We start from the raw sequence: 22,828 nt of genomic DNA, 5'->3' as shown, positions 1-22,828 counted from the left end.
CCTTTGAAGTGCAGCACTGAACTCTGAACAGCTGAAAAGCACCAAGAAAGCGGGGAACGAAAGCAGAAGCGGACAGGGCCTCATTTCAGACAGAGGGAGGCAGCCACCCCGCACACAGGAAAAGCTGAGTCTACGGCGGACAAAGTAGAGACAAAGGCGGCTAATGAGCCACTTGCTCTTTCAGGCCAGGCATCACCATTCATCAAAATGTAGGTTGTCACTCAGCCCTAGGAAGGCTCTACTGCCCTTGCTGTACTTCTTAGGAGTTACAGTACTGGCATCACAGCGCCACCTAATGGACAGACTGTAATTGGGAAATGAAGTTTACCAGAGATTTAATTGCCCTGGTCCCTGAAGACAGAGATGAAAGAGCAGAGTGAAGACAAGGGGAAAGGAAGCCAGCTCTCCATCCTGAGATGAATTAACTCGGTCAGGGACAGATGACATGCAGCCAGCTATGGAACAGGCAGTTCAAAGGAACAGCGAACATGAGAGGAATTGACATAATCCTCAATAAAAGTCCTTCATCTGCCTGAGATATTAAAACCTGGATCTTGACCTCTTGTGCATCCTTAATGGTCCTATGGCACTTCCCGGAGGGCATTAGCCCCAGGCCTGGGCCAAATTCCTATCTAAGTAACAGCATTCAATCCCCCTCAGTTATTTTTCCCTTCCTAAAAACTGGCATGGAGCCCTGCTTGTACAGAACTGACTACTGCAACCCATCCTACAGACAAGTGTGTGCTCCCCGTACCATGTACACAGCCAGCACAGTGCTTTGGGATTAGCATTCAAGGTGAACTCTGTTGACATAAGCAAAAAGCATTTACCACCGACCACTACAGACAAACAAGGTCTGGCCCATCACATCATGTCGCAGGCAAATACATCACTCACAATGCATTTCAATTGTTTCCTCTATTGTTATGTTCCTGTATGCCCAGCATCAAAGCAGGACAGAGAGCAATTTCATTACTTTGTAGTCAACAGCCTCGCCAAAAAAAAGCTTAATCACCTTTCCAAATCCAGAATCCACGTAATCTCCAGCTCAGAGTTTAACATTAGAAATGCATCATCCTTACGCCATAACAGGAGTCACGTCGCACAAACAGCTGTTCAACAAGCTTTATTGCTAATTTGCATAGATGTTTCCAGCAGTCATCACATTTCCTGAGTTTCTTAATGAGTTTGCAAATGAGATTTAAAAAGAGATGAGGCCCAGATCTGTCTTGTCTAAAATTGGACTAAATGCTGAGCATGGAAATACAATCTGGAACCTCCCAGCAGACAGGTGTCCACATTGCAACAAAACAGCACCACAACTGATACATTTTAGCAGACACCAAGGGCTGCATGAGGACAGAGATTTAACTCCCCTAACACCCAGAGACCTGGTCTACAATAGACACATTTACAAGGGGCATCTGCAGATGTAAACTGTTCAGATCCGTTTTTTATGACAACATGTGACATAAATGCAGTCCAGCCATTCAGGTAGCCCCTACAGGTCAAGGAGGAAGCACATTAGCAGAGCAGTGAGGAAGTCTGCATGATGCTATACTTCTTCTGTAGCTAAACAGAGGATATTAGGGGCTCTCAGTCTAGCAGTAAAACCTGGAATCATTTAAAACATGATCGATTTGGTCAAAGAGGAAGAGGGGACTGTTTAATAATCTTCAAAACATACAGATTACATAAAAAAAGCAGAAAGGCCAAGAGGTTGGTGCTAGTCATAATCAGGGCAGGCTGCACCTCTGAAATACTAATGCACAGACGATTCTAGATATTCTGGGACAAGTCAATTCTATATTTACTAATTTCCCACCCCCCAGCTACAAAAATAAAATAACCCAAGCCCAGTCTAGGTTTCCGTCATTAAGAGCTGTTGAGCAGACGAGGACTCTCCAGGATTTACGGACACAGACTGCGCCTAGTAAAGTTTGCAGACAGACAGAAAGCAACACTCACTCAGCGGATGAGACGCACGGCCCTGCATTTGCACAGCTCTTAGGCTAGCTGCAGGCCTAGGCTGGCCAGCCAGCCCTAAGATTAGTGCAGACAGAGATTAAGAGGTTGGACTCAAACTGTCACTCCAACTTCACCTTCCTCTTCCTGAGAGGGCTTATTTATACGTGATTTAAAGAGAGAAAATCACTTGCTTGGACTCTGACACAGGTTACAAGGAAATAAAGCCATTTGGCTTCAGGCTTTTGGTGTGAATGGAAAGGTGACGGTCACTCATTTTCTATCACTGGCTTTAAAGGTGCAGTAAATGACCAGAGGAGAGCGGTGAGCCAGGGCCTCTCACTCTAAGCGGCACCCGGTACAACTAAGCAGTTAACGCCCAAGTGACTCAATCTACTGCGAGCTCCCAGATGACTGCAGTGACCCCCTCTAGGGCTGACCCAAGGAGGGAAGGTGGCTGGAGACAAGACTGCAGGCTGCAAAGATCTGGAGTCAGTCCATAGCACATGGCCTTGTGTAAACTCATGTCCACGTTGAGAAGCCAGAGTCAGTTCCAGCTCACTACTGGACAGCTCCACAGGCCCCTGGAGCCACCCACCTTCTCCCATGCATCCAAGAACAGCAATCAGTTCTGACTGTGCCGATCCTCCATGGCAGGCATGGCCAGCTGCGAATGGGACTTGCTGATGAGATGCAGGGGATACACTGTGGATCTGTCACTTTCTCAGACCCAGAGGGCTCTGCATAGGCATCTTCAGTGACTGATCAACTGCAGCATCTCCTGAGGATCCACTATCTTCTCCCGTGGTTTGCCAGCCAGCTTGCCTCTTGCCACTTCAGCAGCATCTATCTTCTCCCAGTCTGAGAAGGTAACTGGATGGACCCCTGGTGTTATAACAAAAGAGAAAGGACAGGTCCATCTATCCCAAATGAACAAGAATGAAACATGCAAGCAAACAGAAGAACTAGAACCTGGCAAACACAGGCACCTTCAAAGGCAGTTAAAAGACACACTCCAGAGATCCAGTCAAATCTGACTATTCAGACACTTGCAAGCCATAACAATATTCAGCGCAGCACTCATGAAGGGGAAACGGCCTTGATTCACTTAAAACGTCTTGAACTATTGGAGGGAAGCACACTTGAATCGAAGGCCTTTAAATACAGCAGCAGTAAATGACCCTCTGGGGTGTTTTAATCTGTCCCCAAATGTGCCTGGAAGGATTGCTATGAAAGCTAATCAATAGCAACAGCCATGCTGTTTATGCAGCTGACAATGACACTTTACTCAAGGATTGTGCTGCTTTTAAATGGCCCTTGGCTAGCAACCATTCGCTGCCCTGCAATGACTTTCAAACCTTACTACATTTAAATAAAGAGAATTGCAGTCCCCCCCACCTGTGGTTTTTATTTTTTTTTGTTTTTTTTTTAAGTAATAAAATGCGGGGTTGGATACACATTGTGTTACACACTCTGCTCCCATAAATACCCTGTGGCAATCACTGACAAGAGTTTAGTATGATTCAAACAGAGATTAATCATTTGTATGAAGAATAAAACTGTTTACAGTTACATTAGACGGGATACAAAAATTAAAGGATAGAAACTCTCATGCTTCAGGGTATAAGTCAACAATAAATCAGAGTGTTAGGAAGAAAACTTCCTTCCAGATAGGCAGTTATGGAATAGCCTACTAGGGGGTTACTTGCACAATTTGGTATTTGCTACTGCAAGATACAGGGTACTGGATTAAGATGACTGGCCTGAACTGGTGTGATCATTCCTATGAGCCTAAGTGCAACAGGGCTCAAGGAGAGATCTGTCATAGGAAAGACTCTGAGAACAGGCCAAGGGTAGAAATTTCTCTCTAAATTGCTGACTTGAATATGGATTAGATTAGTAGAAAGCAGGAGCTATGTCTGAGGACTATTGGGTATCATCTATGAAATGGATTTGAGTTCACACCAAGGAATCTAGCAGCACAACCAGCACCCTCTCTGGTCACCTCAGCAGCAAAACCCAAGGGTTTAGCAGCCCATGGAATGAACTCCTCTCTCATTCTTGGAGTGGTTCCTCCGGATTAGGACTGAAGCATTATGGAAGTGCAGCACTGGTGGGGAGCTCATGCTGTCCTTAAACAGACCACCGGGTAACAGAATCTCAGACCCAGGACTGTCACCTCTCTCTGCAATATATTCACTGTAACCACTCAAAAGCTTCATACACAAGGTTCCTCGTTTTGTTAACAATAAGCAGAGGTGCTCAAAATAGCACTCTTTAGGTGCGCTGCAAGCACCCAACTAGGTCTCTCCATATTCTGCACCATTAGGCAGTCCACCTTATTGCTTCAGTGAGTGCTGTAAATTATAATTAAAAATCATACAATTTTCATGCTATTTTTTTTTATTTAAAAGACTGCTCCCAGCAAAAAGCAAAAGGGATAAAGAGACTCGAGAAATGCTTCATATGTCTAATCAGCAAGTGAAGTCTAACCAAGACCTTACAAAAACGAATGCTAAGTGGGAGTGGGTGGAATTTAAACATGGGTAGCGTCCATACAAATGAAAAGCACCCGGAATAGAGAGCGCACTGTGCAAGCTTTGTCCACTCAGCCTTGCCCATGCAATTAAATCCTGACTCTCAGCACTGTGATCGTATTATTACTGCATGCATCCCGTGCAGAGACTGACAGTCAGACCAGCGTGCGTGGCATTTGTTCTCTCCCACCGCCCCTCGGAGACAAGGGGAAGAGAAACGTCCACTACAGACCGAGACAAGATCAAACCCTTTTACTTAGTCAAATTAGAGTCCATGCTCCAGATTTCAGGAGACAGTTCATTAACCTATTGTCTCAGCCTAGAACTTTTGCGTGAGTATGCTGGAAGGAGGTTGGCTGGCTCACACATTGCTACAGATACTCTCACACAAGGACTCATGTATGCATGTTCACTGACCTCGACTGTGCAGGATGCTCCTCACAGACTCGAAGCCTTCCTTGGAGTTTGAAAGGTTCAGTACCCCCGTCTGGAGATCTTCTAGCACGGACTGGGCTGTGTCAAAGCTATCGTTCATGGTGGTGATAATCACCCCTGAGGGTCCCCTCTTCACCCAGCCGCTGCAGTATAGACCTGTAACAGCATGTTACACAAAGTCTGACATGCTCTGATGCAATCCCCAGTACACATGTGGGGATAGGGTCCAGCCAACGCCCCAACACAGTTGTCTCTTCAGCTTGAAGGGACTCAAGAATTAGATATAGATCTATATTTCCTTATCCACCGTAGTTTTACACCCACACCCTCTCAGATGTAGCTGGCCACTGTTAACAACAGCTGACACCAAGATACGTCACACTCGGATCACTACCAAGACCATTGTGGGGTATATTAGGGTAGTATCTCCCCTCCCTGTAGCAGAGAGTGCATCGCCTCAACCATGCTGTCCTCCTCACTGTAGAGCTGCTATGGGAGTTTCTAGTGCCTCAAGAATGTTACCCCTAAGAAGCCATTGCAGGCTGCCATCTCTCGTTAATAAACTAATAACAATTACAGCATGCTTTTGGGTCGTTTGTGTATCTGAGCTATTCATGTTACAAGATGCAGGACAGGACTTTAAAACTGTAACCTTTTAGCTTTTTGGTAAGGTCACAAAATGGCCCAACTGCTACAATACTTGACACGTCAATAGCAATTTCTGTCAGAGGATGTTCAAGTGCTTTCCAGATGCTGGTGACTTATGCCTCACAACGCTCCTTTAAAGCAGGCATTACATCACTTTTATGGATGAGGAAACCGAGGCACAGATAACTGAACTGCCCAAGGAGGGGTCACACAGGAAGCCTGTGAGCTACACAAGGATGGAGCACAGGTTTCCCAGTTCCCAGACTGGTTCTTTACCCAAGCGCATACCCTCCCATCCACACAAACCTCCTGGCCACTGACTCCACCTTCCTATAGGCATGTTCCCCCACCGCTCACACACACAAACTCATAAGCTCTGTTACTCAAACACTACACACGAGGAAACCTCAACCCTGAGCCTCCTCAACCCTGAGCGTTAATACTAACCTGGTGCCCCCTGAACCCTGCCCAGGCTGTTGGGGATGATCCCCAGTTTGGGATCAAATGGTATCGAAGAGTCAAGTGGGAGGCTCCGGTAGCCAATGCTGCTGAGGATCAGCCCACATTCAAGCTCCTCCACTTCTCCAGTGGGGACAGCTCTGGCAGACTCGCCTGAACCCTACATAACCCAGGGAGAGAGAGGGAAGAAAGAAAAGAGTTAAAGAGCCTGTAATGCAAAAGCAGTCGAGAGTCTTCTCTCCCAGGAGAAACAGCAACATTCCCCTTCTACCGCCTGGATTCGCTGGCAATCCCGTTACTGAATATTTAGTAGGCTGGGTTATTGGAGCGTTCTCCAACTGCAACTATCAACACCAATGGACAGAAAGTTCCCTTTGTATCAGAAGCAGCTCCTGGGGGAGACCTAGGGCTGATTTCCCAAGAATCTGTCATTCCAGCTGCTCAGACAGCAGGCAGTTCTGCTGGGTCTAATTAGACCAGGAGTATCAAGCTGTCTTTAGATTAACGCAGAAGGGTTCCCCAGAGATTTCCAGATCCAAGTGGCTGCAACAGACTTTTACTCATCTCCCAGCAACACAGACAGCCAAGCATGGGGAGGGCAAATCCTTTAGAAAAAGAGAATTTTGAGTCCATACCTCCAGCCTGGTGACGGCCATTCGGATGCCTCTTGCTTGGTTCCCGTCAGCAGCGGGCAGTACCTCCAGCGGGCTGCGCCGGAATTTCAAGCCCCACTCTTTGGTTGCTGATGCCCAACGACTGGCTTCTTTCTCACCAGGTTTCTCCAGGGCCGATTTGACCATCAGCTCAGTCAGACGCTTCCTGGGTCTGGGAACATCTAAAATTAAAGGAGAAAGGCAGGAGCATAAGGACCCCTGAACAAAGGTCCATCAGTCTATAAAGAGGGACCAAGAAAGGAGGAGAGTCTGGACCAATGTACAGTTAATGCTAAAGAATTACATCCACTCAGCATCTGCAAACCTCTAAACCATGAATAAGGCAGATAACTGGTGCCAGGCACAGCAGCACAACTGGGACTTTGGAACAGCTTTGCCAAAAGCCACAGCCTCTGAATTCAACAGTTTGAGAAGAAAATCCAAGGGCACCTTAGAACCCAATTCTCCTTCCAGTTTAGCTTGGAACATGGGCTTTCAGACCTGGATTCTCCTTCACTAAAAGTCACACACTGCCCCTGCCCTTCATGATCCATCTCCCCATCAGGCCCCAACAGTCCATGTGATGCTGTTACAAGCCTGAGCAGACAAACTACGCTGGAACGCGCTGCAGGCAAGAGCTGAATGTCCATTTCCTCTAGACACAGGTGGTGTTGCAGCTCTCCTGCTGCTAGCCATCCTTGAATACTCGCCACCAGGGCTACCGTGCTGCTGTTTCAGCCCATTGACCTTCAGCCAGGTGGAACTCATGTGCTAGTCAATCAGGGCATTGCAAGGCTTTTTCTGAAGCCTTATGGTCTAGCAAGCGAGTGAGGGCAAAGGAGAAGGAGAAATTAGCTCTCTCATTACAACCCAATAGACCATAACAACTGCATCCAATCAGGTGACGAGACGGAGCAAGGCAGGAATCACAGACAGGTTTCCAAGATGTGAAGGCGATGAGGGGAGGGTAAAGTTTCCCAGTGGTTTTGTTTTAGTTTAGCAACTGGATTGGAAAGCAGGGCAAGGCCTCCTGGCCTCGTCCTTCATCTCCAAGAGCTCCCCCGGATAGAACCCATGAGTATTCATCCCACCACGGAAACCTCACCATCCAACCTGCGTTGTGCTGGGCAGACTTTCCTCACCTTTAATAACATCACCAAGGCCTGTAAAGTCAGCAGGGTCCAGGAGAGGTCTGGTACCGGGCAGGTTTATCATCTCCCGCAACTCCTGGGAACGTCAGACAGGAAGACGTGATGCCTCACTGTGCCGTGTGTGGATAAGGCAGAGAAGCCATAAGAACAGCACAGATCCAAAAGAGAAGCCAGTCCCACCATACAGGTGGCACAGGCTAGCAACTCCTGCTTTAAAGGCGGGAGGCTGAGTTCAGCATGTGGGCACAGTAACCAGGATGCCAGCATTCACGTGCCTTCTTGTAGACCCTCGAAGCCACAATTAGTGGATTCAACAGCTCATGTTGAATTAACTAGACCCACAGAAGAGGGGCTTACGGTTAGATTTACAGTCACAGCGAATCCTGTTACATTACAGTACCCTTAAGCTCAAACAAATAAGTTTTACCTTTATGGTGAAAGCTACCTGGAGGGGCCCCCTCCTCCCAACAAGCCACACACGCTTGACCTTACTGCAGGCTATGGCTGCCAAGGAGCCTTCAGTGATATCAGTCTTCTGCAAGACAAAGATATGACAATGAACGAAGGTGGTGGGAGAGATAGGCAGGCACAGCGCAGGAAGTTGAAAACAGCAGGGCATCTGCTTGCCCAGGCAAAGCCACCTCCCTTTGCATGAGGTGGTTTTGACACCTAATGCCTTAACACAGCACTCACTGAAAATACTGTCTGCAGTTGTTACACTGTTAACAAGGTAACACCTTAATGAACAGCCTCAAAGGGAAATCTCTCTTCTTTAAAAGCCTTTTAAGAGGACGCTAAAACAGTTAAAACACACACAACCCCAAATCAGTCAGCCATTTAAAGCTTGGGGCCAACAGAGCGAGGAACCTCACCTTTCTAACCTCCTCTGCTGTAGGGATTCACACAGGGGCATCTGGTGACTTGCCCCGTTACCCTTCCCTACAATGGAGGAAACTCCCCTATTGACTTAGGCTGTGATGGGATCTATACCAGCATCACTGAAAAACATGGCTGAGGGCTGTAGAATAAAACGCTTAGCCAAGCCTCCTTACGACCGAAAAGAAATGAGAAGGGCAGTGCTACTCAGGAGGGCAGACTAATTAGAGATTCCACTGGACGGTACCTCAAAGGGTTCCAAATCTGATTTGCTCAGTTCAGAAGTCAAAACATGTTTTTTCCCCTAACCGTCAGCATCACAAATTAGACAATGTGAAAAGCTCAGCAGGGCTCTTTTCTGCCTCTTCCTTCCGCCTTCAGATAAAAGATTCTGCAAACAGAACTCGCTGACAGTTTTACTGATGATGCCCAAGGTGCAACAAACTTCCATACTCACTCGCTTGTAGCGGGATTAGCTCCACAGAGATAAAAGCAGGGAAGAACCTACATTCAGCACAAAAAAGGAGCAAATCTGACTAAGGCACAGAGTCAGCTTTGGGACCGTTGCACCTCATAGACAAGTGCCATGTCCCCCTTGTACCAGGGCTGAGTACTGCCTCTGGTCCTAAAGACCACATCATTTGAAGCACAGCTCTCACTTCCCAATCCGTGTAACTATGTAAGGCCTCTAAACATTGGCAAAATCCCAAGCTTTTTTAAATTTAGCCATTAATGTTGGAGGTAGTAGTTGAGTTTCAATCAGCCTCTTTTCAGTTCCGGAGGGACAGAAAGCTCTGGGAGGCCCTTGCTGCTAGCATCTGGGACAGCAGCTGTATGCAGCAGCTGCTGCCAACAAGCTTCCCGCTATCGAACTGGGAGCACGGCAGGGAAAAGATCTAAGAGGCTGGATAGCAGGCACATCGGGTGCTGCTGAGGCTGTTGCTACCACTAAGACCCTGGGAAGCAGAGATGCGTGGGGAAGAGGCGCACCCTTTCCAAAAGAGAAACCTAGGCTAAACTTCTGACCTCCCAGCAGCTCCAGCAGGGGGCAGGCTGCAGTTCCCTCTTTGTCGCTTACAAGGAGAAAGGGCCAGAGCCTCATTCATTGTCTTTAAAACACAGAGTTTGAGGTTGTGTTGGACAAAATAAAGTGATGATCTCCACACTGTGAAGGGCCCTGAGTGCTACAGAAGAGGCCAGCTGGTTCTGGGAGAATCCCAGCCCTATTCCTGCATTCTCTAGATCTCGGGTATGTAAGGAGAATGTTTCTCACTGGGGAAAGCTCTAGAGCATTGTTGGAACATGGAACATGGTGCTTTCCTTGCCTTTTTTTAAAAAAAGCACCAAATATGCTTTTTCCACCAGCCCAGCTGCTGGTGCCATCAGCCGGATCCCAATGCTGAATCCGTGACTCCCCCGATCACTCCCATAGCAATGCTTGGGTATTACAAACCTAGGACTATGACTCTCTTGTAGGGAAGAGCAGGAGGGGAAGCAGGCTGTGAGGGAGAGAGGCTCTGCTTGAAAACAGGGCCCACAGATGAGTCTACATGTGGTTGTTTTAATCAGCTATTTTGTCTGTGTTTCCCTCTTACATCAAACCCTAATGAATTTTAAGTAGATTTCTGGCCCTTATAACGCCTCCCTCAACTCACCCTGAGTATATCGAGTGGAGACAGCAGAACTCGGGCAACATCCAGGGCTACATTCCCCTGCCCCAGGACCACGGCTGTCTCGCTGCTTAGGTTGGGTTTCAGCTGTGTGGAAAGAGAGATCCCACTGAATAGTACTTCAACACCCGGTCAATCCTGGCATCTTCACCACACTTAAGGCTGGTTCTCTCCATCCCCTCCTTGTTACAAAGGCAGAAGCTTCTTCGGCCTCCTGTTTCACTCTAGCTGCCATTCTAACCCAGATAAAGGGGCCCAGGTAGGCCGAACAGTCACTCCCTCAGATGCAGTTACCTAGTGTGGCTTTGTCAGAATGGCTAGTTTGCACCACATTCAGTTATTTCCCCAGCCTGCATCTCTTTCAGCGCATCCTGGGCCCCCACTCCTGGATTCCCGTATCTCTCACGGGGAATCTCTGTGAGTGTCTACTATTTTGACAAGCCAGCTTCATCTCCCCAGCCCTAAAAATGTCCCTTTCGGGCTTCCTTACGTCCTCTCCAAGAAGTACTGCCAATATACAGAGCTGGCTAATCCTCTCTTACTGACGTGAAAATTGTTCACATTTTTAACATCGGAGAAGGATTTAATTTTGCGTCTGCTAATCTCTTTCAATTGCAAGCCTTTCAGGCAGGCACTAATCCGGAGTTGGAGGACTGCATACAGATGCACGGAGAGCGCAAAGGCTTAGAGAGGAAAAAACAAACCCTTACATCTCTGTTCTCAGGCAGTCCATTGTACCAGCCCACAAATGCTCTTGCTGAATAAACCCCCGAAAGGTTCTCCCCTGGGATTCCAAGGATTCGGTTATCCTCAGCACCATAGCTCTGCAGAGACAGAAGCAACATTCCCATAGTCATACACATGCCACTAGATGCGGGGATAAATATCACACGCCATGCAAATCTCCAGCTCCACAAACACAACACAGAGGAGCCATTGCTCGGCGGTTGCATCTCTTGGATACTGTACTGCCTCCAATCACCATAATATCCGGGCACCTCCTGGGGTAGTAGATCAGCACAGCAAAGACTCTAGTGAGGTTTGTGGAATTATCGGCTCTTCTTGGCTTGCAGGACACCCTGCTCACCACACTAGTCTAGCCAGGCTGGTCTACGTCAGACACAGAGGTGTGGGGAGGAAGAGCGGGGCTTTCAAGCTGCTTTTTTAAGGCAAGGGCAATGTGAACCTGAAGAAATGGTAACTGTGCATCTCCTCCTCTGGGACCCGCCTCTCACTCCGCAAACAGCCATAAAGCCTGTAGCTTTTTAGACTAGCCGCTATTTTCTCCCGCGTCTCGGCAGCAAGGAGAACTATGGCGGACTATGTCACAGACACATGCGATCCCCAGGGCACCAGACTAAGAACGATAGTTCCAATCAGGAAGGGAGTTTCTTTCCATTCTGGAATGGAAAACAAGGAACAGACAGTTCCCTGCTACTAGCTCAGCCATTTCTCTACGGGACAGGAGGGGATACGGTTCCCTCTGTAGGTGAACTGTCTCCAGATCAGCAACATGCTCTGGGATGTGCACGTCAGGCTGAATGGCTACAGGAAATATTCACCAGCACAGCTACTCACAGATTCAAACACCCTCTAAGAGCGAATTTCATCCCCCACCACCTCAGACCTGACACTTCACGCTCAGGAGAAAGGGCAGTTCATTGGTTAGGACACTCATCTGTGACCAGCGAGATGGGGATTCAGTTCCCTGCTCTACCTCAGCCCTGGTCTATACCAGGGTCGGGATCGATCTAAGTAGCTGAAGTCGACGTACTTAGATCGACTTACCGTGGTGTCTTCACCGCGGTGAATCGACTGCTGCTGCTCCCCCATCGACTCTGCCTGCGCCTCTCGCAGCGCTGGAGTACAGGCATCGACGGGAGAGCACTCGGGGGTCAATTTATCATGTCTAGACTAGACGCGATAAATCAATCCCCACTGGATCGATTGCTTCCCGCCGATCCGGCGGGTAGTGAAGACATACCCTCAGACTTCCTGTGTGACTTGGGCAAGTCACTTAGCCTCTCTGTGCCTTGGTTTCCCACCAGTCCTGCCCTGCCCTGCCCGACAGGGGTGTTGTAAAGATAAATCATTTAAAAATTGTGAGGAGCTAAGACACTACAATGATGGAGAACATATAAAAACCTAGGAGAGACAGATTCCCTCCCCCTTAAAAACCAAACTTGACAGGAGGGGCTAAACAGTGGGGGAATCCAACAGACTCAATACCCCAAAACTCGGTAGGAAGGAGTGAAGTGTTCTGGATCTGATCACGACACCACCCCAGTCCTTTCCCCACTAGACACGCAGACCATTAACCCACCAGAACCACCGCGTGATAAGCCCGCTGCAGCTCCTTCACCATCACGTCCTTCCCGATAGTGACGTTCCCATAATAGGCACAGCGATCAGAATGCGCCGTCTGAGTAAACGTGTTGATTACGTTCTGTTGGGTCAAAAGAAGTTTTAAAAGGGTTTAAATTTAACAGCCACCCAGCACGTCCTACCAAGCACAGCCAGAGAGGAGACAGAGGCATGGTCTGGGGATGTATAGGTCCCCAATGCCCCCATGTGGCCTTGAAGCTGTAGATCAGTGTCTCCCTCTCTAATTCATGCTGGCTGTTCCGGGACACACAGCTCTTATCTGACAAAGGCTTGAATACTTCATTTGAAAATAAACACAGTTATCCACGGCTTGGCACCACACCAGTCAGATCTGTCGAAAGGAAGCGACAAACCGCAAAAAATAGAAACAAAAAAAAAAAGATCCATTCACTGCTAGTGCGAGTTTGCCCCTTTGAAGAAACACTTGGCTGGAAGTTTTGCTAACTTGAATTTTGCCCCTTGAACAGCCCTCACCAGCATCAAGAGGAACAACTCAAAGTTCCAGCTGTTCTTATGTTCGGTGCTACTGAACAATCCCAGCACTGACCTTCTGATGCAGATATCCCTGCCTGACACTCCCAGCTTTTAATATGAAATCTCTTTCTTGAAATCGGACTGTGCAGCAATTCATTCTTATATGCACTTCCAGAGCCGTCCCTAGCTCTTTTGGTGCCCTACGCAGCCCCCCCGCCCCGCAGGGGTCTGTCTGGGGCCTTGTCCCAGACCTCCACGGTGGGGATTGGGGGGCTGGCGCCAGGCCTCTGTGGGGGGGAGCTGGCCACTTCCTACGGGAAGCAGAGTGACCCAGCCCTAGTCTACTCTGCTCCCCTGGCTCCCAGGTTTGGGGAGGCAGAGGGAACCGCCCCCCAGCTCTCGCCAGCGGTGCGGCTAGGAGCCAGGGGAGCAGAGCAGGCTGGGGCCAGGCCACTCTACTTACCAGTGAGGGCAGGCCCGACCACTTCTGGAGTCCTCAGGGGAGTGGGGGCGGAGCTGGAGTGGAGCAGGGGTGAGAAGGGGCAGGGCAGAGCAGGGGTGGGGGCTTTGGGGAAGAGGTGGTGTGGGGCAGAGCAGGGGCCCTGGGGAAGAGGCAGAGTAGAGGCTGGAGCAGCACGCAGCTGCATAGGGCACCAGGAAATTTGGTGGCCCAAATTTCCTAGTGCCTACACAGCTGCATAGTTTGCATATGGGTAAAGACAGCCCTGCGCACCTCCCCCCATTTCCAAACTTTTCCCCTTACTTTAGTCGCCAACGCCTCTGCTTCCCAGTAGCCTTGTCTATTCGGCAAACATCACTTCTGTCCTTGGAATGCCTGACCAGACCTGGTCTGACAGTAGAAAACAGGCCCGAAGACAGAAAGAGAATCCCCTACAAACAAGAATTGCACCCCCCCACTGGGGCTTCTTATACCTCTTGTGAGCTGAGACAAGTCGTAGGTCCTCTCAATGGTGTAAGTGGACCACCACACCCAGTTCACAACTCTTGGACAAAGCTACTGACACAGACTCTCCATTTCCACCACCCCTTGACCTAGGGTGACCAGACAGCAAGTGTGAAAAGTCGGGACAGGGGATTGGGGGGGGCGGTAACAGGAGCCTAAATAAGAAAAAGACCCCAAAATCGGAACATCTGGTCACCCTACCTCGACCCTGTGAGGCAAGGGGAAAGCCAGTACTAACTTTGACTTCAGGGTGGTCTGGTGCCACTCCAAAACGAACAAGGCCGAAGGGAACTGGCAGCTTCTCATAAATATCCACCCGGGCCAGCCTGTGGTGCTAGAGAAGAGGAGCAAGTTCACAGTTATAATATAAGCAATCAAGCGAGAACAAAAGCACACAAGCTAATTGGCTAACAACAGGGGCCGAACATCAACCTTCTGCTGCGGAAACTGGCTGCACATCAAGAGACACTGATCTTGAATCTGCAGGCCAAACTCTCCTGTGTTCTGCTAAACCACATTCTCAGGTTGGGATACTGTGGATTTTGCCAGCCTGCCCCAATAGAAAGAGGAAAGGAATTATTTAAAGAAACTTAACAAGAGGATCTACCTTCTGACCTGAAGATTCATTAACTCGCACCAATAGGAACACCATATTGAGCTAGAGACTGTGGCTGGTTTGTTTTTTGTGCAATAACTATTTTATCTTAGGACATGCCCACTAGGTCAGTGAAAGGAATATGAGATGCTGCAAAACACTGCCAGCAGAGATCCATGACTGACCAGCCCATCATGGAGAGTTTGGCACTGGGTATTTAAGCAATTGGTGCAGACGTATATTGGCCCCAGATTTCACCCCTTTGGCCCCCCCAACAGCAGTTAATGCTGGCCGAGATCCTAAAATCTTACTGTCGATTATACACATTTTAGGTTTGTAGCTGGTATGTATTTTAGACACCGTCAGATTTTTTTCTTTAAGTACTTCGTTAGCAGCTAGTATTTTGAGACAGCGTCTCTCTCGTGCTATTTGTTGAGATTAAGTAGCCTTGAAATTTGTCCTTGAAGTTCATTAATGGCTAAAATGCAGAGTATTATACCACAGCATGCTCAAGGGTACTTCAGAGACAGCAAAAAGCAAGTGACCTCACTTGACTAAGCAACTATGGATGTGACTTATCACTAGCAGCACTCTCTGCAGGTTTTGTAATCTATTCTCATCGCCAGACCAATAACTGATCGACTAAGGGCTGACATTTACTGTTAAGTGACATTTGTTTGTTCATTTGTTTGGTTTAGTCACTATGGAGAAGGACCTAAAACAATTCTCCCTGGTGTCCATATATTTATAGATGAATGTTACCAGCATTTTGTGGAATAAAAATTTTAAAAGCCCAGTAGACAGATATTTGTGGTGTATCTTATTACAGAAGAATAGTTTTGCCCTAATTTATAGTGACAGCCTTATAGGCTTGATGGAGACAGCCCAACACAGTGCAGGCACCAGAGAATCGTCCCCTGAATTATGGGATGTCTATGGCCCATATGCCAGCAAGCAAGAGGCTGAATATCTCCTCTTATGTTGAAGCCACATAACCGAAAGCCAGTTACCTTCAGGAGGTGCTGGGCGGTGTAAAACCCAGCAGGTCCACTCCCCACAACACATATCTGAGGAGCGAGAGCAGCTGTAGAAAGCAGCCTGCTGAAACCTGAGCAAAGATCACAAAAACAGAGTCAATGAGCAGACAAAATACCACCCTTGACACAAATGCCTTTATCCTGCTAGGATTTTCCATGCACACTGGCTGGACCTCAGAACAGGGAGGGGTGCGAAAGGCTTCTAAGAGCTAGTCCTTCTGCATTAAGCAAACACAGGACTTAGAACCAATTAAAACGGAAGGCTAGAAGTTACCCTTAGGAACACGTATACCATGGAAAGAAAAGCCACCAACAGGAAAACATCAGGGATGTGCCCAGGGATTCTGCTAGGTAACAGACCTCCCCTTTCAAAGGGACTCTTTACTGAAAGGGGGCATAGGATGACTCCCCTTGTGATGATTTAATCTTTTAAGTCCCTTTCAGCACTCCATTCTGCGCAGTGGGCTGGACACTATGGCTTCCCCTTCCACCTCTGACTTTGTTATCAAGTGGGGGCTGCCACTTGAGATTTTCCTCCTGAGCGACAAGCCCAACGAAAGATCTTGCTGTCACGGCAATCTAACGCTTCGCGTTCCCCACACCGCAGGCTATTCAGAGAACAGGTCATCGATAAACTTTAACGTGATCCGATTAAACAGCAACCGGAAGGGCTGGAGACAATAGTGATTTCAGTCATAGTCCAGCACAGCCTTGGCAGTCAGCTGAGAAGTTTTAGTCCACTAAGTACAAAGACATTCAAAGCAAAAATGCACTGGGGTCAAATGCCGGGGACTAACTACTCTCTGCCAAACCCTGATATTTTTCTTCAGTGCCCTTGATATTTATAACTATTTTAGGAAGCGGTTACCCAGAGCCACTCACACTGTACCTCTAGAGTCAACTGGACTCTTTTAGAAATGGAGTGTGTCTGGGGAAGGTACTTAGCACAGAGGGGTAGGCATCAAGAGTCCTGGATTCCATTCCAGGCTCCGACACTGGCTTGCCTTGGGACTTTGCCTCTCAATGCCATTGTTCGCCCACCTGTAAATCAGGTAGAGAAATTCCTGCCAACCTCACAAGGAAACTTGGACTTCATTCATTAATATTTTGATTAAAGCATTTTGATGACTTCAGAGGAATGGCATGACAGAAGTGCATGATAGGAACAGAATTTTCTTCTCAGAAAGGAGGAGGGTATATGCTTGCAGGGGTGGGTAATTTTTCGTGAATCTAAGCCTGATGAATGGCGGCAGCCGGATGTCCTTGGAGACTGAAATCCTCTCTCTACAAAACAGCTACGGCACACGCAATGGCAATGCAAGTGTCCTCCCCATTCCACCCCGACAAGTTGATTCACCCTGACCTAGAAGGACAGAAAGTAGTTCAGTTTCCATGGTCCATTCAAACTTTGGCTTCTCTGTTGAGACTGCAGACCAGGGCCCCAATTTAGTATTGCCCATATCTCAAAAACCACCATCATGGCTATTTGTTCATTGAGTACTGGACTAAACCAGCTCATTCTGCCAAGGCCTTACAGCAGTAATCAGATGGCTACAATTTAGTCACTACTGACCTGAGCTTAAACCAGCAATGGGTCTCTGTATCCTACTAACAAACAACCCACCAAGGCACACACTTAATGTCCAAATGTATATGTATTTAACAAGGAAGGGGGCTCTCACCCTCCAAATGCTAACTGATATGGTGGAGTCTTTCAAACAGGCATCACTATAGAGTACTTTTACTTCTAGTTACCCTAGATGTTATTAACATCAGGAAATTGGTGGTTTATTTACAACACTATTCTTATTGGACAAGGTTACTTTAAAGAAAGTGATCCTTTGCACTCAAGTTACAGGACAGGAATAAAAGGAAGAGTTGATCATAGCTTTGAAAGTCATAGTTAAATCTACTCTAACTCCTGTAGTTTAAGGCTAACTTTTAGTATTTATATATTTCATTGCATAAAAATCCCTCAAAACCTCTCTCTTTTACCCCTCTCGGGATCTTTTCCATCTCTGCTCTCTTTCTCGTAAACTGAGGTAATAAACTGGACCGCACAGAATGTATCGTTTGATACAATATCATTTTTTAAATACGTCTCCTCCCTTCAACAGAAGACTGAGCATCTTAGTATTATTGTTTTTAATTAGACCAATACTCAACACAGGACGAATATCTGCACTGAGCTCTCTCCCCCTTTACTTCCAAATTTTCTTCTGGAAAAAGTCTTGCAAGTTCAGAGCCTAGCAGCAGATGAGAAGTTTAATGTAAGTACAATATTTATATTCCAATTGATTTATTTATAATTATATGGCAAAAATGAGAAAATCAGCAATTTTTCAATAATAGGGCAGGGATGCTTTTATATTTTTATGTCTGATTTTGTAACAAGCTGTTTTTAAGTGAGGTGAAACTTGGGGTAACCAAGGCAAATCAGACTCCTGAAAGGGGGACTGTAGTTTGGAAATGTTGAGAGCCACTGCTCTATAGCCAGGTTCCCATACCCTCCCCAGCTCTCAGCTCCCATACCCACACCCCAGCTCCTCTATAGCCAGGCCAGGCTCCTATGCCCTCCCACTCCAGTCCCCCTACAGCCAGGGGCCCATACCCACCCACTCCAGTCCCCCTACAGCCAGGGGCCCATACCCACCCACTCCAGTCCCCCTACAGCCAGGGGCCCATACCCACCTCCCAGTCCCCCGACAGCCAGGGGCCCATACCCCCGCTCTCCAGTCCCCCGACAGCCAGGGGCCCATACCCCCGCTCTCCAGTCCCCCGACAGCCAGGGGCCCATACCCCCGCTCTCCAGTCCCCCGACAGCCAGGGGCCCATACCCCCGCTCTCCTGTCCCACGACAGCCAGTGGCCCTTACCCCTATAGCCAGGGGCCCATACCCACCCCCTCCAGTCCCCCTACAGCCAGGGGCCCATACCCACCCACTCCAGTCCCCCTATAGCCAGGGGCCCAGTCCCCCTATAGCCAGGGGCCCATACCCACCCACTCCAGTCCCCTTACAGCCAGGGGCCCATACCCACCCCCCAGTCCCCCTACAGCCAGGGGCCCAGTCCCCCTACAGCCAGGGGCCCATACCCCCGCTCTCCAGCCCCGGCGCAGCGAGCGGACGGCCCCCTTACCCGTGAGGCGGCGGAGGGGAGACCCCCACTTCCAGCAGATGTGGCCGCGGCTCGAACCCATGCTAAAGGAGCGCGCCAGGAGCACCCCACCCCCTGGAGACGAGACGCTCTGCCTCTGCCGCCGACCCGCGGCCAGGCAGCAAAACGACTCCGCCCTGCGTCCGTATTAGCCAATCAAATGGCGGAAAGTCCCTTTGATTAGCATAGCACCGCCCCCACATACTCATGAACCAATTACACGGCAACGGATTAATTAGCATAACCACGCCCCTCCCGGAACACCGCCTGTTGGAGAGGAAGAGGCCTTTCCCAGGCCCGTGTATTCCGTCTCTATGGTTTATCCTCCAGTGCATATAACTAGGTTCGCCCCCCCATATCCTGGCGCACAGTGTCGAGTCTCTCCCGGGTAGGAAGTACCATAGAGAGGGGGCGGTGGGGAGGGCTGGTTTGTTTGGGGACGGAGTGGGAGGCAGAGGGGACAGGTCCCAAACACACTTATTCCAGTGCAAGTTTCACCTCCCCGCCCACACGTGGGGGAGGATCACTCTGATTGACCCCCCACAGATCAGCACACAGTCCCTAAATCCCCAGCCTGGGCATTGTTACTAGGGCCTGGGGCTGGGAATCAGGAGACTGAGGGTCTGTCTCTGCCACTGACTTCCTGTTTGATCTTGGGAAAGCCTCCTAACATTTCAAGTGGCTAAAGCAGGATGCAGCACCACCAGGGTCTGACCTGTCCAACCCCCTCTATGAGTGGCACTGCAAGCTCATATTTGTGCCCGATCGTAATGCCTCTAGGTTTGGGGGCCCTTTCATGTCCCCTCCCCTGGCAGCCATCAATGTGGGAAATTTTTTCTTCAACTGGGACAGAGGGGCTGGAGGGGTCAAAGCGGGACAGACCCACAAATCCTGAGACCATTGGGAGACATGCTTCTGACCTGATTTTAGCCCCAATCCTGCTCCCATTGAAATCAATTGCAATGTCCCATTGACTTTTGTGTATTACCAGCATCAAGGGGAATGGTGCATGTTCCATAACTGACAATCTGTGTTCCTCTGTTTCCTAGTGAGTACAATGGGGATAACAATATATCTCGGGCCCCCAGGAATTAATTCATTATTATTATAAAAGGCTTTGCGGTCCTTAGCTTGATAGTGCTATAGGAACGCAGAGTCCTGTGATTATTATTACAAAGTTGGCATGCTGACAGTACCACAGGGTTTAGGCCATCAGTGTAGAACATAAAGTTTTTTCTTCAATAAGGAATACAACTTCTTAATTGAGACGATATCTTTCCTAGGGACTTTAGTAAGGGTAGATTTTTCCATCATCAAAGCAATATACAGTGATTAATCAGTCCATACAATAATTTAAGGCCCTGATTTTGATCCTGCATCTATTGAAATGAATGGCAAAGCTCTATTGGCCTTTAGGATTTATTATTAGATTTATTTACAAAACAAAAAAGAGGTGTTGATCCTAGGCTCTAAGTGCTCCTGCCAAATTTACAGGGCGGGGGAAATATATCATGTGCACATCCTCAGACTGCTCTCCTTTACGTCTGATTTCTCTCAATGGCTCTCACCACCACAGCTACCCATATAAACAAATGTGCCTTGTGCCAAGCTTTGAAGGTCAGTCCCCTAAGAGAACCGTGTACTGCCAGCCCCCTTTCTTTTAAACTGAGGGAGAGCCAACTCAAGAATCCCCACTGATTGCATCTGTGGTAGTTCCGCACAAGGAGGGAGGCAGTCTCTTAAGTAACAAGGTCTGAACCCATTTAGGGTTTTACAGATTAAAAACAGTGCCTTAAATTCAATCCAGAAACAAAAAGTAAGCCAGGGAAGTTCATGGAGAACCAGTGACATGTGCTGCCACCAAGAAGCAAAGCTTAAAGGGTGTCAGCATTCTGCATTACCTTAAATTTTTAGATTGGTCCAAATTTTTACCCTACGCAGAGCATATTGTAATAATCCTACTTTGAGGTGACAAAGACCTGGATCCATGGTAGCAATCTCCTGCCGTATGACCATCTATCAGCTGCTGGGGGTCTAATGCCACCCCCAGATTCCAAACACAGCTAATGAATGGTGGGAACACATCTTCAATCAAAGGGGGAGAAATCAGCCTTGCCATGTCACTTCGCCTACCAGCATCACCTCAGTCTTATCTGGATTGAGCTTCAGCCAGCTAGCTTTCATAAAGTTGCCCAAATCTCCTCCTGGTGACAGCTGGTGATATCTGAGTTCTCTTTATCTACAGAAAGACAAGTGAGTCCTTTGTGAGGCTACTTTTAACAGAAAAAAAACCTTGAGGCCCAGAATATAGTCCCTTAAAGGTCTGATAGATAAGAACTCCCTCCCACCCAGAGATAGACAAACCAAGGCCAGCCAATTTATCTGGCTGGGGCATGGGAATAAGGAGGTTTCTGTCCTTTATTACCCTCTGGGATGTATTTGCATTAAATGGTGTCTTTACATTATCTACCTCACCACAAACCAGACCACTCCTATCATCATTTAAACAAAAATTCCACATACAATGTTTTAGAAAGGGATGTGATTTTGAGAGTCACCACTGCTACTCAGCAACATCCACATTCAAGCCCTCGCTGCTGTTTGTGCCAGTACACCTTTGTCCCGGTCACTGCTGTCTCTGAAACAGTGCTGAGCGGTGTTACTCCCTGGCTATGCTTGCAGGTAAGCTCTGTTCAGCACCTGTCCAGCACCTGCTGCTCACACCCCTTCCCAGTAACAGGTAATTTTTGTGGATTCTGGGACAGGAGTTGTATGCAGTGTCATTGTAGCAATGTCAGTTCCAGGATGTTAGAAAGACAAGGTGGGTGAGGTAATAGCATTTATTGGACTAGCTTCTGTTGGTGAGAGAGACAAGCTTCTGAGGTTCACAGAGCTCTTCTTCAGGTCTGGGAAAGGTAGGCCCAGCATCACAGCAAAATGCAAAGTGGAACAGATTGTTTAGCACATATTGTAAGGGACCAATTCAAGGTAGAGTGGCCCATTAACACCTCTGCGGTCATAGGACAAAAAGAGGGGGGTAGCAGGTTACAGATTGTTGTAATTAAACATAAATCTAGTGTCTCTGGGCTTGGCTACACTTGCAGATGTAGAGCGCTGGGAGTGACTAGTGCCAGTCTGAGATCAGTTGGCCCAGGGGTTCTTCAGGCACCGCCCCCTCAATAAGGGGCTGATTTTAATATTCAAATTGCTCTAAAACCCATGTGTGTAGGGAGATTATCTTGAAAACTGGTATGTCACAAGAGAGGCTGACGTAGATCAAAGTTGGGGTCATTTGGTCAAGGGGTTCCCAAATTACAGCCCATTTCCACTGAGCTGGCCATACCAATTTCAGATTCTTATAGCTTTTTTGATGCAGAGCTAGGGAAAATTCACACCCCAACCTGAATCTCAGCACTGAGGTTTTTGGGCGGTGAATAATCAATAGAGTTCCTATGTTGCAGACTGTCTTCCTTAGACCCTAGTAGTTGCCACTTTCAGTCTCTAGGTGGCTCTGTAGGTACAGATGCCGTTGTAATGGAGAACTACTAAAAACAGCCATTGCTCCCACTGTTGCTTAGCTTATGTGTAGGCTGATGGGATATCAGGTTTTGTACATGTTAGTGGAGGGAAAAATAGCATTTTCTGTCCTCAGGATTTCTTTTCCCACCAGGTTTCTGTCAAATCCACTTCTTTCCAAACAGTGCTGTAATAACTATAGTAGCATGTGGCAGTGGGATTAGCCTCTCTGCACTGCCTAAGAGTGTAGCTAATGCACAGTTAAAATCTTTCTCCTGCTTTCACTGGAACTGGGAGCTCCATTAACA

The 22,828-nt window shown here is 48.0% G+C and overlaps 1 protein-coding gene across 1 annotated transcript; it reads right to left on the bottom strand.

Annotated features, from left to right (window-relative positions):
* Positions 1 to 1,113: 1,113 nt before the first annotated feature.
* Positions 1,114 to 19,136, bottom strand: FDXR (ferredoxin reductase). Its single transcript, XM_039501972.1, has 12 exons — positions 18,987 to 19,136; positions 15,823 to 15,920; positions 14,456 to 14,551; positions 12,718 to 12,840; positions 11,105 to 11,218; positions 10,380 to 10,481; positions 8,276 to 8,383; positions 7,840 to 7,924; positions 6,680 to 6,879; positions 6,033 to 6,204; positions 4,920 to 5,093; positions 1,114 to 2,850 (listed from the first exon to the last, which is right to left on the bottom strand). Exons 1-12 carry the CDS (start codon positions 19,045 to 19,047, stop codon positions 2,720 to 2,722), a joined length of 1,464 nt encoding a protein of 487 aa, XP_039357906.1. The 5' UTR covers positions 19,048 to 19,136; the 3' UTR covers positions 1,114 to 2,719.
* Between the last annotated feature and the right edge of the window lie 3,692 nt (positions 19,137 to 22,828).

This window comes from Mauremys reevesii, linkage group 15 (assembly GCF_016161935.1).
Source record: "Mauremys reevesii isolate NIE-2019 linkage group 15, ASM1616193v1, whole genome shotgun sequence".
Classification (NCBI taxonomy): domain Eukaryota; kingdom Metazoa; phylum Chordata; order Testudines; family Geoemydidae; genus Mauremys; species Mauremys reevesii.
Note: the sequence above shows the minus strand (reverse complement) of the source record. Positions and strands in the feature narration are given on the sequence as shown.

What these genes read in the sequence shown, in the direction of transcription:
- FDXR (XM_039501972.1), bottom strand. Translation starts at nt 19,047, where the DNA reads ATGGGTTCGAGCCGCGGCCACATCTGCTGGAAGTGGGGGTCTCCCCTC. An exon ending in CAGACCACCCTGAAGTCAAA is followed by an intron (nt 12,841 to 14,455) that starts GTTAGTACTGGC and finishes TTGACCCAACAG; the next exon opens with AACGTAATCAACACGTTTAC. An exon ending in CTCCACTCGATATACTCAGG is followed by an intron (nt 8,384 to 10,379) that starts GTGAGTTGAGGG and finishes TTTGTCTTGCAG; the next exon opens with AAGACTGATATCACTGAAGG.